The 16,273-nt window shown below is 37.2% G+C and overlaps 1 protein-coding gene across 1 annotated transcript; it reads right to left on the reverse strand.

Moving 5' to 3' along the window:
• Window positions 1–6,347: 6,347 nt before the first annotated feature.
• On the reverse strand, window positions 6,348–13,988 carry LOC103476447 (myelin and lymphocyte protein-like). Its single transcript, XM_008428812.2, has 4 exons — window positions 13,737–13,988; window positions 7,032–7,196; window positions 6,811–6,951; window positions 6,348–6,527 (listed from the first exon to the last, which is right to left on the reverse strand). The coding sequence occupies exons 1-4, from the start codon at window positions 13,821–13,823 to the stop codon at window positions 6,453–6,455; spliced, it is 468 nt and encodes a 155-aa protein (XP_008427034.1). The 5' UTR covers window positions 13,824–13,988; the 3' UTR covers window positions 6,348–6,452.
• Between the last annotated feature and the right edge of the window lie 2,285 nt (window positions 13,989–16,273).

The raw sequence follows: 16,273 nt of genomic DNA on the forward strand, positions 1-16,273 counted from the left end.
AAGGTTTATATATCAATAATAAATCACATGACTATCCCCAATGAAATGACTAAGTGGCATTGAGCACATGTACGCTCTGAAGTCTTTGTTATAACCTTGTTTGTATTTGATAAACTCAAATCAAGGTAAGGCTGGCTGACCAGGTGTGAGGGTTCTTGCATAAACCAGCCAGAGAGACGCTGAATGGAATCCAAAAATAATCTTAATTTATTACAAAAAGGTGTGCTCCAATTACAGGGGGGTCACACTCTTAAGCCTCCCTGGTAAGGTCTATTCAGGGGTCCTGGAGAGGAGGGTCCGTCGGATAGTCGAACCTCGGATTCAGGAAGAGCAGTATGGTTTTTGTCCTGGTCGTGGAACACTGGACCAGCTCTACACCCTCAGCAGGGTCCTGGAGGGTGCATGGGAGTTCGCCCAGCCAGTCTACAAGTGTTTTGTGGACTTGGAATTAAACATACAAAAACTTAAATACTAATCAATACAACACCAAATCTTTAAATTAAACAAACATTAGAGTGAAACTACCAAATAGAAGAGACATTAAAGAACTGGTCAAATAAAATTAAAGAAAACCAAATTTCCCCGTCCCCTGGCAAACAAATGGAACGACCCTCTGAGGAGGTTTGCCAGCCATATATGAATGTCAATTAGCTGGAGCTCTTCTGTGACCCTCCAGCAGCAGCTCCACAGGAAACTGGTAACTCAAAAATAAATTAATTAATTTGTTGCTTTTAACAAAAATATAAAGAACTGACAAATAAAGTTAACTAAATGTGTGCACTTCAAATAGTCAACTAAAAAGTCAAGCTAATRAAAATAATTTTCAAMAATAAAAATCTAAACTATTCACTAATTAATGTCTAAATTAATATTAAGGATGAACAAAACAAACAGTTACCATTCAGGTCTGTGTGACAGTAGGGTCAGCTGTCACACCAGGGTAGGAAAATGTTTCAGAATTTTATATCATTTCAGAGAAAATCTGCTTTGTCACTCTGATACAGTAAGATTTTTTAAAGCTAATGGGGTATATGCCAAGAAGTAACGTTTTAGCACTTCCGCATTTTTTTGCCACATAGAACGTTTCTGGTGCACAGGCAAAAAAACTGTGCACCGGTTTAACAGTGGATCCTCAGTAGCGGCAGGACTACTAATGATGCTTATATAATTATTCAGATGTCCTGAAACGCTCCAGCAACAACAAAGGATTTAAGCTGGATGTGTCAAAACTTCACAATAACTTGGAAGGTAAGTTAATAAATCGTTTGCATTCACCATAATGCCTCATATGTCTGACGTAGCTAACAGGGGACAAGCTTACAAAGGTGCTATGTAAACGTTAAGTGTTTTGATTATCTACATATAGATATATGACATATAGATCTGTCTATATTGTGTCCAAGCTATCAGTCGAAGCTGAAGTTAGCTTCAGAATGTAGCATCTAATTCAGAAAATAACTAAAGGGCGATTACATTTCATTTTTCACTATCTTGAACTTTTTTAATGTGTTGTACTTTAAAAACAACACCTAGACATTTCAAACCTAACTAGATTATTCTGTACTAACAGCAGAATAAATAAAACATTTGTGAAACCTTCTGATTTGTGAAATTTGTAAAACGTCAATAATGGATTCCAGAACGCATTAGATCTGAATTATTAGTTTGGCATTATTTGTTATTTTAACTTTGCGTTTTCTTTTTTTTATCTTTATCATAGTTGGAGTTGGACAGTTCTGTTTGATGGCTTCCTGGAGGGAGAGATTGGCTGAGCTAATGTTGCCAACAACTTTTCTCCTGCTATTAACTTTTCTGCTTTTCTTTATATAGAAAGTATTTCGATCAGTTGCTCTGTTTCCATTTTGCTCTATTTATTTATTTTTTTACCTTAATGCTTACCTGGTCAGGTGAGGTGGAAATGTACATCCTCTTGATTACTGACAAATGTCAGAACCACATGGACTGAGCTGGTTACGTCAGATCAATCTGAATCTTTATTTCTCATTAAAACGACTTCTTGTAATTTTAAGACATTGTTATAAAATTGCATCTTTATTCTGCTGTAACGATGACTCATTTTTGCAATTAAAATGTCTTGTATCCTGACCATAATGCTCCCTTATACAACTCACAGAACAGATAATTGAATTAAAAGTATTTTTGAAAGTATTTTCTGTGATTTTATTATAGAAATTGAGGGCGGGAGGAATCGATTAAAATCAAATCTGGCATGAAAAAAAAAATCTTGTAAGTAATATCATCCAACCTTATTCAGTATATTGGATAATATGACTAACTACATATTACTTAATATTCACATTTCTTTGCTGATATAACCTAAAAGTGTTGCATTTTAACATCTCACTTGAATTCCTGATCTACATGCAAATACTTGATAAACGTAAACACAGAGAAATGGGGAAAACAAGGTTTGTGAAATGTAGATTAAATTTTATTGTAGGTACAAACAGGATAGCAAAATGAACACTGAATATATAATATACTTCCTAGCAGCTAAGCAGACATCAGACTCGTTTTGCCTTTACTGGTGATGAAAACTCGTCACTGGAGGAGAGGAAGACCGGCTCAGCCCCGTCCAGAATGACTGCACTGTCAGGGTAGCCAACAAAGTCTGCAGGTAGATTTTTGCATATCTGGTGCTCTGGTTTCAAGATCATAGTTTAACCAAGTACTGTAAATAAAAAGTTAGTCCACGTTGTGATGATTCGGCAGACCGTGGACTGATGGACGCTGTCAGCTGGTCCAGGTGCTTGGATCCAATGGAAAGGTAATCGGCACAACGATCATGGTTCAGAAACCCATCACGAGGTGTTACGATGCAAACCTGAAAAATTAAAAACAAACAAAAAACTAATAAGTGTCCATATTTAGCTGCACAACGTAATCAAAACTAATAATAAATCCTCAGCTCTTTTTGAGAGTTTTGCTTGAAAATAATTTGACAATATCTCAGGAAAGAAACTGCAAAAAATGTTTCGGAGGTGTAACAACACTGAAGTTACTGAGTAAAGAGTGAACTGAAGTATTTACTACTTAGAAAATGCATGTTAAAATCTGAATACTCTTTTGAAAGTGTGCAGCTGAAATTAATTTAAACTACTAGCAGGCAAAGCACAGGGTCCGCCTAATATTTGTACCAACAGTAAGAACAAAAAATGATGCATATAAGAGGCATTAGTTTATAAAAGTCGAGGCAAACCTAAATTTACCATTTTAAAAACAAAAAGCAGCGGCAGGATGTAACTTCATAACCTCATTTTCTAAGCAGAATCTCAGAGGGAAAAAAAAATAGAAATTACATTGAGTAACGCAAGAACAGATTATAGCAGCCAACTGGAAAAATTCACTGTAACGTGGATTATAATTATGAAACAGCAAAGGTAGGTGTCATATTTTTGGGATTCGGGAAATACGTGATTTGTACCATTTGTTCTGTGGGTTTTTTATGTGGATCGGTGCCACTTAAACGGCTGTGAAGCGAAGGTTTTGGACCTTAATCTGACTGACTACCTGTGTGGTTTGGATCGGGCTGAAGCGTTGCTGCTCTCGGCTGTTTTTAAATTACCTGCTCGGTATCGCTCCAACTGCATGTTAAATGTATTTTATATAATTGTCATACAAACAAAAACTAAGGAGTTGCCTAAAAATAATTTCATACTCCGTATAACACAAACGCAAACATCAACACAGTATTGACTTACCTTGTGCCGAATCGCTGCCTCTGTTCTCAGCCTGTTCCCGTAGCAGTGGATTTCCTCCGGYATTATTTTCCTCCAACAAATTATTCCAGTGAACGAAGCGCGTACAGCTCCCTTTTAACCTCCGTCTTCCCATTTCTGACGCTGGATCTTCAATATCCTCAAGCTTTGAATTAACAGGCAGCTACAAACCGGGTGTTAGCTGTAGTGGCTAAGTTTTGGCTGCAGTCCGCTGTCGCCTTGATATCAACAGGAAAATGAAAAAAAAACAAAAAAAAACTAAGCCCTGGATGGTACCGGCAAATTACTGGACCACACCAAAAAAACTCGATTGTTGTACCAGTAGCTCACAGATCTTGCAGCTTTGGCCAAGAACAATAGGAGCAAGCAGGACCCGGAACCAATCTATGTGGCATAAATTCAAACGGAAATACGTCACCACCTCTCCTGGCATACGTATACCCCATTCTTGGCTGGTTAGTTTCAGAACCTCTAAGCTATCGTTAGCCGTTTAGCTAACGTTGCAGCTGTCTGTTGTAACAAATGGAACGTCTATAAAATCATCTTTTCAGCAGTTCAAAGTCAGGTGTGTGTTTTATGTAAAATACTAATTAAAAAAACATTTGTCAGGTACTGGGTTTTTTTTAATCGTTTTGTGGGTTTTGCTCTTTGTGTTTCTTTCTTTGATTAGATCAGCCTTGCTTCTGTTTCACTGTAGTTCAGTTATTCTTAGTGATTCTAGTTTTATTGTGTCCAGTTATTCTTTCTTACTCTTAGATTTATTTTCCTAGTCCCCCTGTTGTGTACACTTGCGTGCTCTCTCTCTCTCTCTCTCTCTCTCTCTCTCTCTCTCTCTCTCTCTCTCTATCTCTCTCTCTCTCGTCTTAGCCAATCAGCTCAGGTCCTTTGTTCTAGCATTCTCTCTCCCAGCATTTATACACCTCTTCAACTCTTTTTTTTCTTGCTGGTTCCTCCCATTAAATCCTTTGGGTCCACCATCAGTACATGACAAGATTTTATAAGTATACAAAAATTTATTTCAAATTATTTGAAATACTTTTATGGGACTGTTTTCTATTTTATAGCTGTGTGGTGCGGTTTAAATTGTATTTCACTGAACCATACATCGTATTATGTTCTAAACAACTAGATCAGCATGAGAACTAGTTCTCTATCATCTCACAGACAAAACTATCTTTTAGGATCATTAAGAACATGTCCATCAAAATCTAGAATTATTCAATAAAGATCATGGTGCATGTAATACTAATTATCAGTTTATCAAATGATATGTACTTCAGTTATTTGTTAATAAAAGTCTTATTAGACATTATGGTGACATTGCAGTTATTTTGTGAATCTTGATTTATTTTAACTAAAATAAAACATGTATGGTTTTGAACATTTGTAGTTTTTTTCTTGCATTTTAATAAAAAAAATGGACAAATCATGAAAAATAAACAACTAAATGACTTGGTAAATAAAACTTTAAGTAAACAAAAAGTAAAAATAATGAAGTAGGAGTAAATAAATTAAACACAGTGAGTGTTGAACTGCTGCTTTCTTTTAGTAAAACGACACAAGATCCAGGTTCAGATATTGTTCGACATCCATATTTTGAAATAGAAGTCAAAATTCTGATTTAATGAATTCATTTCAATGTCCATCTTTTTTTACATTTCATTTAGTGAACAAACCAACACATATTCTAATTTCCAATCTATTTATTTTGTGACAAAGATTAGCAACATACCTGTAAGGTGAAATCATTTATTTACAATCTCGAAATCTCAACATTTATTCCACAGCACAGAGCATAAAAACGGGAAACAACACAGATTGTTCTTTAAGAATAGAATAAAAAGAAAAGTTAATCAAAAACTAATCTCTTCATTTTTTTGGTTTTATTTTTATTTAATCGTTTTACATTTAAAATGTAAAGAAAACAGATAAAAAGAGCAAACACAGTCGACTTGACCATGACGGATGAGAAATGGGTCATGAAATGTGTCAGACTTTGAACTTTGGGTGTTTTTTTTTCTTAAAAAACAGAAGTTTTGACCACTGCAAATTGACTCTAATTTATTTTGACATTATCATTACTATTGTTACTATTATTATTATTATTATTATTATTATTAGTAGTAGTAGTAGTAGTAGTAATTTTTTAGAATTTTACTTTATTTTCATGTGGTTCTGTTACCCCTGTGTCATTGATTTAGTGTGTTACCTGTCCAGTTATTAAAATAATAAAGGAAATACCTGAAAAGTAACTTTCGTGCATTCATATGGAAAAAAAAAAAAGCAACGTTGAAACATCTGGAGTGAATTATAAAATTGTACCTGGGTTTGTGTTAAAGGTTTCTGCTGGTTGAGTGGACTCTAAAGCAGCTGCTTTGTGAAGGTCAAATGACCACCATGAAATGTCAGATGAAATGAAAACATTGAAAATCTTTCTTTCCTATTTGTTTAACAACTCAAACTGTCTGAATGAATGTATTTTTCTAAAAGAAGGACATTTTTTAAGCACTTCGATCAGCAGTATCACTCAGACCTAATAGTTGCTTATCATGTCAAAACAGCGACTCATATTGTGCATAATGGGTTTCATCACTTTAGTTCTTTTTCGCCATTTGTTCTAACGAAACAGGAAACACAAAAATGCGCCACATATGTCATTATTATTCTGCGTCTGTCCTTGTGTTTGACGTCTGGAGGGGTTCAGGTTGTGCTTCAGGCTCTCTTCCATCGGATGGCAGAGAAAATGGCATGGAGGAAGTAGAGGAGAGTAGCCACATGGGACATCACCTAAAAATGATCCAAACAGAAGCGTTAAAGTGCCTGGATGCCAAACGGAAGCAGAGGGACGTACATCAGTGGTAGCTTTATTTACAAAACAAAAGTCCAAATTCAAAATGTAAAAATAACTCAAAGGATTTTAGATTTTGGACTGAAATTTGCAATCCTGTAATTCTGATTTGGAGAATAAACTCTGCTAAACTCTTCTTTTTGTACTTCAGAGTTTTAGAGCCACACTAAAAAAAATTATAAATAAATAAAAATAGTGAAAAATTAGGTGTGTTTTGCGTACCACTGCAGAAATGTCAAGTCGGTAGGTTTTCAGTAGGGTTATGTCAACTATTGAAGCAGTCTTATACACAATGGTGATGTAGGCTAACACCACCGACGCACTGAGGTAGAAAACCGCTGCCACAAAATGAAAACCAGCATCCTGCAAGACAAGAGAAGGAAGGCTGTCAACACCGAATGACTGTCAGGAAATGTGTAGTTTTCTATTTATGTGTGTCTAACCAGGCCGGGCCAAAAGCTGCTCTGATTGCCTCCACATGCAAAGATGAGAAGCCACAGAGTTGTCCCGACGAAGCAGAAGATGGACACGAACATGACCCAGCCCAGAGGATTGTCTGGGACGACTCGGGTCGAGGCCACCAGGATCCACACCAAACCCCCAATGACCTGCAAGGAGAGAGGAGGACAAGTTTAAAAGTCCAAATCTGATTTCTACTTAACATCCTCAAAAAAAAAAAAATTCACTCAACAACATAATTAATTGATTAAATAGTTAGGGACATTTGTAAATCACTTTTTATTTTTTTATTTGCATTCGCAAGAAGCTTCTGCTGCCAACCATTTGTCTGTGACCCTTACAGACCGTTATTTTCTCTCATTTCTGAGAGTAAAATGCTGTAAATTATCTGATTTGTTTAGATGAGTTAAATCAGCTTCATACGCTAAAGCTGCATGGTGGCACAGTTAAATTTACCATTGGATCTAGCTCAGAGTTCACATCTTACTTAAAATATATTTCTTGAAGCCTTAGTATAGATATTTAAACTGATGTACATGATAAAGACGGGGGAAAAACCCTGTAATTTTATATTACATTGATTTTTGAGGCTCATTTTTAGTCCCTATCCATCCATTCATTTTCTTACACCCTTGTTCCTGAGTGGGGTCAGGAGGGTTGCTGGTGCCTATCTCCAGCTAACGTTCCGGGCGAGAGGCAGGGTCACCCTGGACAGGTTGCCAGTCTGTCGCAGGGCAACACAGAGACACACAGGACACACAACCACGCACACACACACACACTCACACCTACGGACAATTTGGAGAGGCCAATTAAACCTGACAGTCATGTTTTTGGACTGTGGGAGGAAACCGGAGTACCTGGAGAAAACCCACGCATGCACAGGGAGAACATGCAAACTCCATGCAGAAAGACCGGGGCCGGGAATCGAACCCAGAACCTTCTTGCTGCAAGGCAACAGCTCTACCAACTGCGCCACTGTGCAGCCTTTTAGTCCCTAACTGAATCAATTTTTTTTTAAAAAGTGGCTAAATCTTAAAATCTCACAAAATGCATTTGGACTTTTTTTTATCAACATATTTCCTAGATATTCATGACTGAAAGGCAATATTCTGGGTTATGAAAAACACACACCAGCTTTTATATTCTCAGCCTTGTCACTGTTCTGTACATTGTCTCAGTTTTTCCTCTCCTCCTTTGACAAACATTGGGCTTAAAATAACCTTCACACAGAAACACAAGGCTGAGGCAAATGTACGTCCATCAGAGCTTTTCCTATCCTTCTGTAAACACTTAGTTTTCTCTCTCTCTCTGCATTATCAAAAAGTATTTTTTTTATAAAGCTTAGCATATTAAGTATAGATATTAAGAGATATTAAAAACCACTCTGTGTCTCTTGGAAGGGGATTAGTGACTCTTGTGTTTAAAATCTTCCACAGCATGTTTCAGTGTGGATGGAGTGTAAATAATATTGTTGAGTAGTGAAACTGTATGTGAGCCTCTGTGGAACTGATTTGGTTTTATGTATGAATATTGATAATGCTATTTCCTTCCGTCAGAGCCATAGCTGAGTTAGACAGATTAAAGGGATGACATTGTTCTAAGGCACATGTGTCAAACTCAAGGCCTGGGGGCCAAAATCTGGCCCGCTGCAGCTTTTTATGTGGCCCTCTGGACTCAAAATTACACAGATTAGTCCTTCCAGTTCGTCACAAATCCGCAAAATTCACACAAAATCAACAGATCCCCAAATTATTTCTGATTTTACTGCAAATCATTCTCAAAATTGGTCAGAAACATTGGGTTTAAGTGACTGCTGCCTCAGCCTTTCTTGGTGTCAAATTACAGTCTGTTATTGATTTTAAAAAAGTCACACTCAACATCTTACATTAGCATAAATGTTGTAAAAAAAAAACAAAAAACTAATATTTCCAAATTGTCAGCACAAAATCTGTGATTGTGATAGCAAAGTACCACAAGATCAATTCTGGATGGACTGATCAGAGTAAAAAGGTGTTTATTAATATTTCACTTTAAGAAACACTTACTGAGTGCTGAATCAAACAGCGGTTTATTGATATTTTAATAGTTTAATGGGTTTTATTAATAGATTCTGGCACAACCTGCCCTTTAAGAACATTCAGATTTTTCCATTTGGCCCAAAATGAAAATTAGTTTGATGCCCCAGTCAGGAGAAGGTTGCCAGTAAAAAAAAAAAAATCTGTTGAGATATGAGAAGCACATAAAGACAAATAAAGCTGGCTACGAGAGAGTAAACATGGAAAAACTGGACATTTCTATAAAAGTTGACAAAAAGAAGAGATATAAAGTTGAATCTTCCATGGAATAAATCAGCAGCATAGAATAAGTCTCCAGCAGCCACCTGTGTTCTCCAGTACACAAGAAACTCAACATCTCCATATGAGTGGGATAAAAAGTGGGAATTTCAAGACATAATTCCCCTTTTTGTCCCCAAAGAAAACAACCCTTACCTGGTTAAAATCTCCCAAACCTTTTGGAATAAATATTTTACAGTCTGGTAAAACTTAGCTTCAATTTTTGGGCCATAAGTCCAAATGGAATTATTGGCACTAAATCAAGACAACATCACTACAAAGTGTAACTTTTCTTCTTGTTTAGTTGGATAAAGTTAAGAGACGTCCTCACAATCGCAAAGATGTGAGGAATATTTGCAAGGTAACATGGACAAATGATAATAATTCATAAAAACCAGTCAGTTAACAGGGATGTGTCGACTTGTGAGAGCCAGTATCTCAGAACACTGAATTTAAAGAAATGTCCAACAGGAAACAACGTTTCTCCATCCATCCTCCGTCCTTGTCGTAATTAAGAAACTCCACTATAATGAAAAAGCCACACATTGTTTACTTCAAAGCCCCTCTTGAAACTCAATAAAACCGCTGCGCAAATAATGTTGTTCCAGAAGCTGGAGAAGCTATTCACACGTTTCTTTCAAACCAAGCAGCCAACCTGCAGTTTGCCCGACAGGAATGCGCCGTTCCCTAAATCAAACAATCAATCTGTAAACATTTCTCAAGCATCGTACGTTCTTTCAATTCCATGAAAGCAGATTTTCCTCTTTGAAGTTACCTTTCCCTGTTGGGTGGTAGATACGTCTCAATGTCTTTGTGTGAGTGACAAAAGGTATTTCTGCTATGAAGCGCTGTAAACGACACAGTTTGACTCTTAACACAGTGGCGGGTCATTTTGACCCGAGGACAACAGGAGGGTTAACACCAATTTATTCAAAGAACATGAACATGGGGAAGCTCATATTTGCAGAAACTTTAAATTTTTTGCTAATGATATGTTTAATAGCGACAGACAGATATTAAAAAAACAACAACTAATTTTTAAAAAATATCTGACACCAAGAAAAGGAAAACAGTCTTTTAAACAATTCAGTACAGAAATGAGAGACAGAACAAATTTGTTCTGGACAAACACGACAGCCGTCCCACATAGAGGCATCGGCACAAAACTTTTATTGTTTCTTCTCTCTGTCGGCTGTATCCATTGCCAAAAGGAACGTTTGCACAGCTTGGTAAATTTCTGAGGAAAATAAAAACCTATCCTTCTGACAATCCTTGAAATGTTTGCAGTTTGATTCCACTGAAACCAAGAAGGACGTCATACTTCACTGATCGGTCCTATCATGATGTGGAGGGTTTTGTTTTTCTAATAATACCATCAGGTTTCTGGATTGCAGCTTCTTTTTGGAAGAAGTGTCTGATATGGGGAAACAATCTTGCGTAAATCTGTTTATATTTCCAAACGACTGACTGAAAAGGTTTCCACTTCATCTGTGTAAAGAGGCTAACCCTGTTTGAACCGCTGTAGAGTAAACCGTGCCTCTTAACGTTTCTTAAAAAGTGAGACGACCAGCCCAGTGAATCACTCCACAGATGTTTCAGTCAGAAATGTATTTTGTCTCAAAATACTTCACCTAAAGCCTTACCATCAGGGGAACTGTTTAACTTTGTTATCCGTCTTTTTCCTCAGACTGACTCATCAGAGAAAACCTGGTGACTAAATTGATTAGCTGTCTGGGTTGTGAAAAGTTGGCAGAAATTCCTTGAGGGAAATCGAACGTCCTTCTCCTCAGACTCTCCATGGTGACTTTCTTGTTTGAAACTTTGTGTTTAATTATTTTGTGCACATCTTTTGTTAAAATACACCTCTCTATGACCTCATCTTTTCTGGAAAAAAAAGGTATAAAAAGCAACATTGTTTTTGCATCTTCTTGCTAAATTACCTTCAGGTATCATCCAGATCTGAACAGAACATTTTGCTTCCTGATATGAAATAAAAATGCAACAGTATTTGCAAACCAAGTGTGAAAAAGACAATTTTCTCTTTGACTGTTGACAAATGACAACAGTTCGCCTGGCAGTTCTCCCAGTTAAAGGGAAGTTTTCCTTCCCACTGTCGCCACAAGTATGAAGGACTGCATCAAAACTAACAAACAGATGCAAACAACTGTCCACTGATCCCATATGATCACTCAGGAGGAAGCAGGTGATGTCAAATTCATTGTGAATCATACAAACAGAATGAATCAAATGAACTCAGTGAACAGACAACAGAATTTGCTCCAGTAGGTCTTTGGAGAACAACAAGTCTTTTCACTTTGCCATTAATAATGCCATTTTAATTGTTTTTCCCCCATAGCACTGCAGAGTATTGTTTGGTTCCTTCATGTTGCTTTTTTAAGCTGTAAATGATAATAAAAATAACATGACGCCACAAATTTTATGTCCGGTGAAATATTTTTGGGTTTGAATTGTATTTTTGTGTCTCGTGTGTTTTAAATTACAAATGAAAAAAATGGGGGGAAAAATGAAGAACCCACTTCACTGAAAACCATTGAAAACCTCCTAGTTATTCCACCAAGTACTGATTTCTGAACTCTTTCTGAGTTAAAACATTAGTATTGTTGTTTCTAAATGAACACGAACTTGTTTCCTTTTGCATTATTTGAGGTTGGGGAGCGTTGCATCCTTTTCCTTATTTTGACCATTCCTCATAATCTGCAAATAAATACCACATCTTTGTTTGGAGGCATGTTGTCAGTAGTTCATAGAACAGAAGAACAATGTCCATTTTACTCAAACATATACCTACGAAGAGTAAAATCAGAGAAACTAACAATGTTAAGTGTTCTCTTATTTTTTTCCAGAGCTGTATGCATATATATGCGCATATGTAGAATGTTGCCTGGTGATATATCTATCAAAAATTGTTATCATAAAATGTGAAAATGTTTAAACAAAGACATTTTTGTACAAATAGAACTGCATTGATCAAAACAAACTGACTTTGACACCACCGTGCTTTAATAAACTTTATTTATTAATGACCACTTCAGCTCTCTGTTTTAGGGCAAAGGGGCTCGGTTCCCCTCGATCCGCCCGGCCCACTTTAAAAGTGTCACTGTTTAAATAAACAGCATCAGTACATTTCCATTGCTGAGCAGCAGATCATGTAAACGGTCGGGCCACAAAATAAACCAAGTGACCCGATGACTGGTTTAGATTTACACCTTGCTCTGCAACTATATCTGCGTAGCGCGGGTGCTTTTCCACCTGTGTCGCAAAGATTTAATCTTCCATGTTTCCTTGTGCAACACAAAAAAACAGGGAAAGAGAGAGAGAGAGAAAGAGAGAGAAGTCAAGAATCCAGGTGTCATCCACACCTCCAGTAAGAGAAACAGAAAAGCTGCAGCAGCCAATGAAGAATTTGACTTTGCAATCCTCATAAAAAGTGATAAAAACATTACAAACCTGTTTTGCTATTATTTTATTTAACATTTACATACAGTTTAACATATTAGTGTTATAAAAACTTTATCCAAATTTCTTACGACCTGCTGCTCTTCTATCTTTTGCTCTTTTTGTTATTTGCAAACCTGAAGTCTTGTCCATTGAATATCGAAGCTAAAAGTCGCTTAAAATAGCAAATATACATATTACCGTTTAATTCATTTCAGCATCACCACTCACAACGACCTCAAGTTTAAACATCAAAGTCAAATCTGCAAGGATATACCTTTAAGGCAGTTAGTGCAGAACCCGAGTTTGACTTTCTTATAATTTGCACAGGCGTACAAAGAACATGGCCGCCTCCTTCATGCTTTGATCTACATGTTAATGTTTAGCTGTGAAAAATAATAACAGTTGCTGTTTTTTTTTTTTTTTCTGTTGCCAAGGTTGTCAGAAACAATAGGTCATTCAGGCCAAGCTGCTAGCATAAACTCAGACTGCAGCCATGTTGTCCAAGTAACATATGCTACCACTTACCAACAATTATTAATAAAAAAAACAACTCTAGTTTAAGTTGATTTGAGATTCTTATTTAGTTTTGGGTTTAGCTTAACAAAAGAAAGTTCTCATTTTTTCACAACTGGACGCAGATGTTAAAGAACCAGCCCAACATCACATTAATTGCTGTCTAAATGGAGACATGATTCTGTTGAGAAAAGCTTACGGAAAAAAAAAAAAAAACAGGTTCAAAGTGATTCTGAGTGTATCAGTACTAATAAAAGATAATGTCCTCGCAGGTAAAGAAGGAGTGGTCTGAGTCAGGAGTGTTAAACGCCAAACGCAACATGATAAAGATAAAAACCCGACTCTGTTAAGAATCAGCCGCTGACCCAAAAAGACACTTACCCACTCAGGGATGAAGAAGAGGTCAGGAACGCTGATGAAGATTCTGGCACCGGTGGGCAGAACATCACCAGAGGTGGTGGAAGCCATAGTCCAAATTTGAACACGTGTGTGTGAGTGCGTGCGGACGTGTGTGTGTCTGGGGTTTTCCTCCAGAATGTGATGCACAAACTGTTAGTTTTCTGCTCTTTAAAGGGCGTTTTTCTCTCCTGCCCTGTCTTCCTGCTGCACCTCCCTCCGCTTCTCCTCCCCTCCACCTATGCATCCATTCCCCAACGACCTGTTTGACAGGTGCTTTTTTGGCTTTGTTTGTGCAGCATTAGGACACTCTCAGAGTGCACTGTGTGTGTGTGTGTGTGTGTGGGAGGGGGGGGGGCAGGGGGGAGGCGCGTGTGTGTGTGTAAGTGCTTCGGTGTGGAGTCTTTATGTGTTGCCCTCATCTTTCTTCCAGTGCCTGTTGACATGCCGCTATAAATGGCAACGACCACTTTTACATTAACACAAAAATAGAGGAGAGGAGAGCAAGTGATGCCGTTTTCATTCATTAGTTTGGATACTTGGAATTAGTGATATGGCAAAAAAAAAAAAAAAAGAGAGAACTTTTCCTTACATTACTTCTATTTAAGAGTGTCATTTCCCCGTCACCAATTTGTTTCTTCTGGTTTCATTTTATGCCAGACATTTTGGCAGGTGTGTTCCATTTAAAACACAAATTTGTGCTCAAGTTTTAACGTGCAGGATGTTACTTTAACATGTGCTCATCCTGTTGTTTTAATCTGAATGTTGTCTGTCTTCTGAAGTGCACCAGTCCCTCCTGCAGCGTGAAACATGATGCCTCCACTCAGGGGCGCGGTAAAGAGGTGAAAAGTGATGACAATTCTAGGGGCCCTGACCAGCAGGGAGCCCTCCACAATTTAATTATTTGTGTTTTGTTCATAGAAATAAAATTTAAAAAATCGGGATCCTGTCAAATACAAAATTAATCATGTTGTATTTTCAAAGATTGTTTTTAGCTGTAAAAATTTAATGTTACCCCTCCAACACCAAAAAACACACATTCGTTTTTGCCCTGAACCCCCCCTGGATCTGCATGAAATGGTTCGTTCCTGCTTGGAGCGCTTGACTGTGACGCTGTTCAGCTGCAGTCAGTAGAAGCTGCAGCTGAATACAGCTGCCATGAAATGACTGTGCCAGTTACTATGCTGCTAAGAAAAGTTTGAAAATCGGGTTTTCAACAAAAACAAAAAAAATAGAGCGAGGGAGAGAGAGAAAAAGGCAAGAGTGTTAATTTATAACCCAGTTTTTCTCCATGAGAGGTGAGTAGACTGAGATTATCAACCATTTAGCATAGTTAGCTACAGATACTGTTTGCCTCCATTTCACTAGCAATTAATGAATTAAGGAAAACAAATTACCAACATATTCATATATTTAACTTGTTCCCTGTGCCTTTTACCACTTAATAGATGAGTGAGTGAGCAGAAGCTCTAACCCACGTCCCTCCTGACCCATCCTCTCCTGAGTTAAACTAAAGCTGGAGTATGTAACTTTTATATAAATATTTTTTTCACATATTTTTTAAAACTGTCGTTATGTTGTGACAATATGAGAGGTAATCTGTGAAAAATCTATTTTCTCTGTTTTCCCCCAGTGCTATCTAGAAACAACCAGTCAGTGGCAGGACTGTTTTACTGCTGTCAATCACAACCTCATGTGGTGCTGCTCATCCTTCCTCCCCCTTGATTTGTGCCGTGCTGCAGCTAGCTTAGCACAGAGCTAACCCTGGGCTTGGCACGTTTGCAAACTTCCCCCTTTATCAGTGCATATTATGCAAAAAATTTTATTTTTGCATAATATGCAAAAGTTATTTGGAATTTTTGCATACGCCAATAAGCAAAAATTCTGATGTGCAAGATTCAATAAAACATTTTCACTACAGTGTCTACAGGCCAAACTGTTCTTTTCTACCAGCTAACAAGCTGATGTTCAAGAGTTTGACTTAAAATAAGTTTAGATCTCATGAGAGGATACAGTACTCTCTTTGTTCTTGTTGTCAACCAATGTTTTGTGTTGTTTAAACCCACAAACTGTCCATCATGTTCCTCTTAAATCATCACACAGGATATTGGAAAAACTCTGGAGAAATACTTGCATCGCAATTCTCTAATCTTAAATGATTCTGAGTCGGGAGAAAATCAAAATTCTGCCTAAAAACGGCATAATCTGGACGTGTGACATTATAGGATAGATGTAGATCGCTTTTTCTGTATTTCGTCTATAAATCTTTGGCATCCTGGGTTTCTGTGCAGTATGAGATGCATAGAAAGCAGAAATGCTAATTCCTAGTTAGCTGAAGCCAAATATTTTAATCAGCCATTGAAACGCAGTAATTCAACAACATTGTATCGGTAACAAAGCTGTGACTCTCTTGTTAATTAACATAGAAATCCAACAAAGTATCAAGTTACTTTAAATACTGAGCAAACGTCTCTGAATACTTTCTATCGTAAAGTTTGAGTCTCAATATTTTCTCTTCTGTT

The sequence above is a fragment of the Poecilia reticulata genome, linkage group LG15, assembly GCF_000633615.1.
Source record: "Poecilia reticulata strain Guanapo linkage group LG15, Guppy_female_1.0+MT, whole genome shotgun sequence".
Taxonomy (NCBI): Eukaryota; Metazoa; Chordata; class Actinopteri; order Cyprinodontiformes; family Poeciliidae; genus Poecilia; species Poecilia reticulata.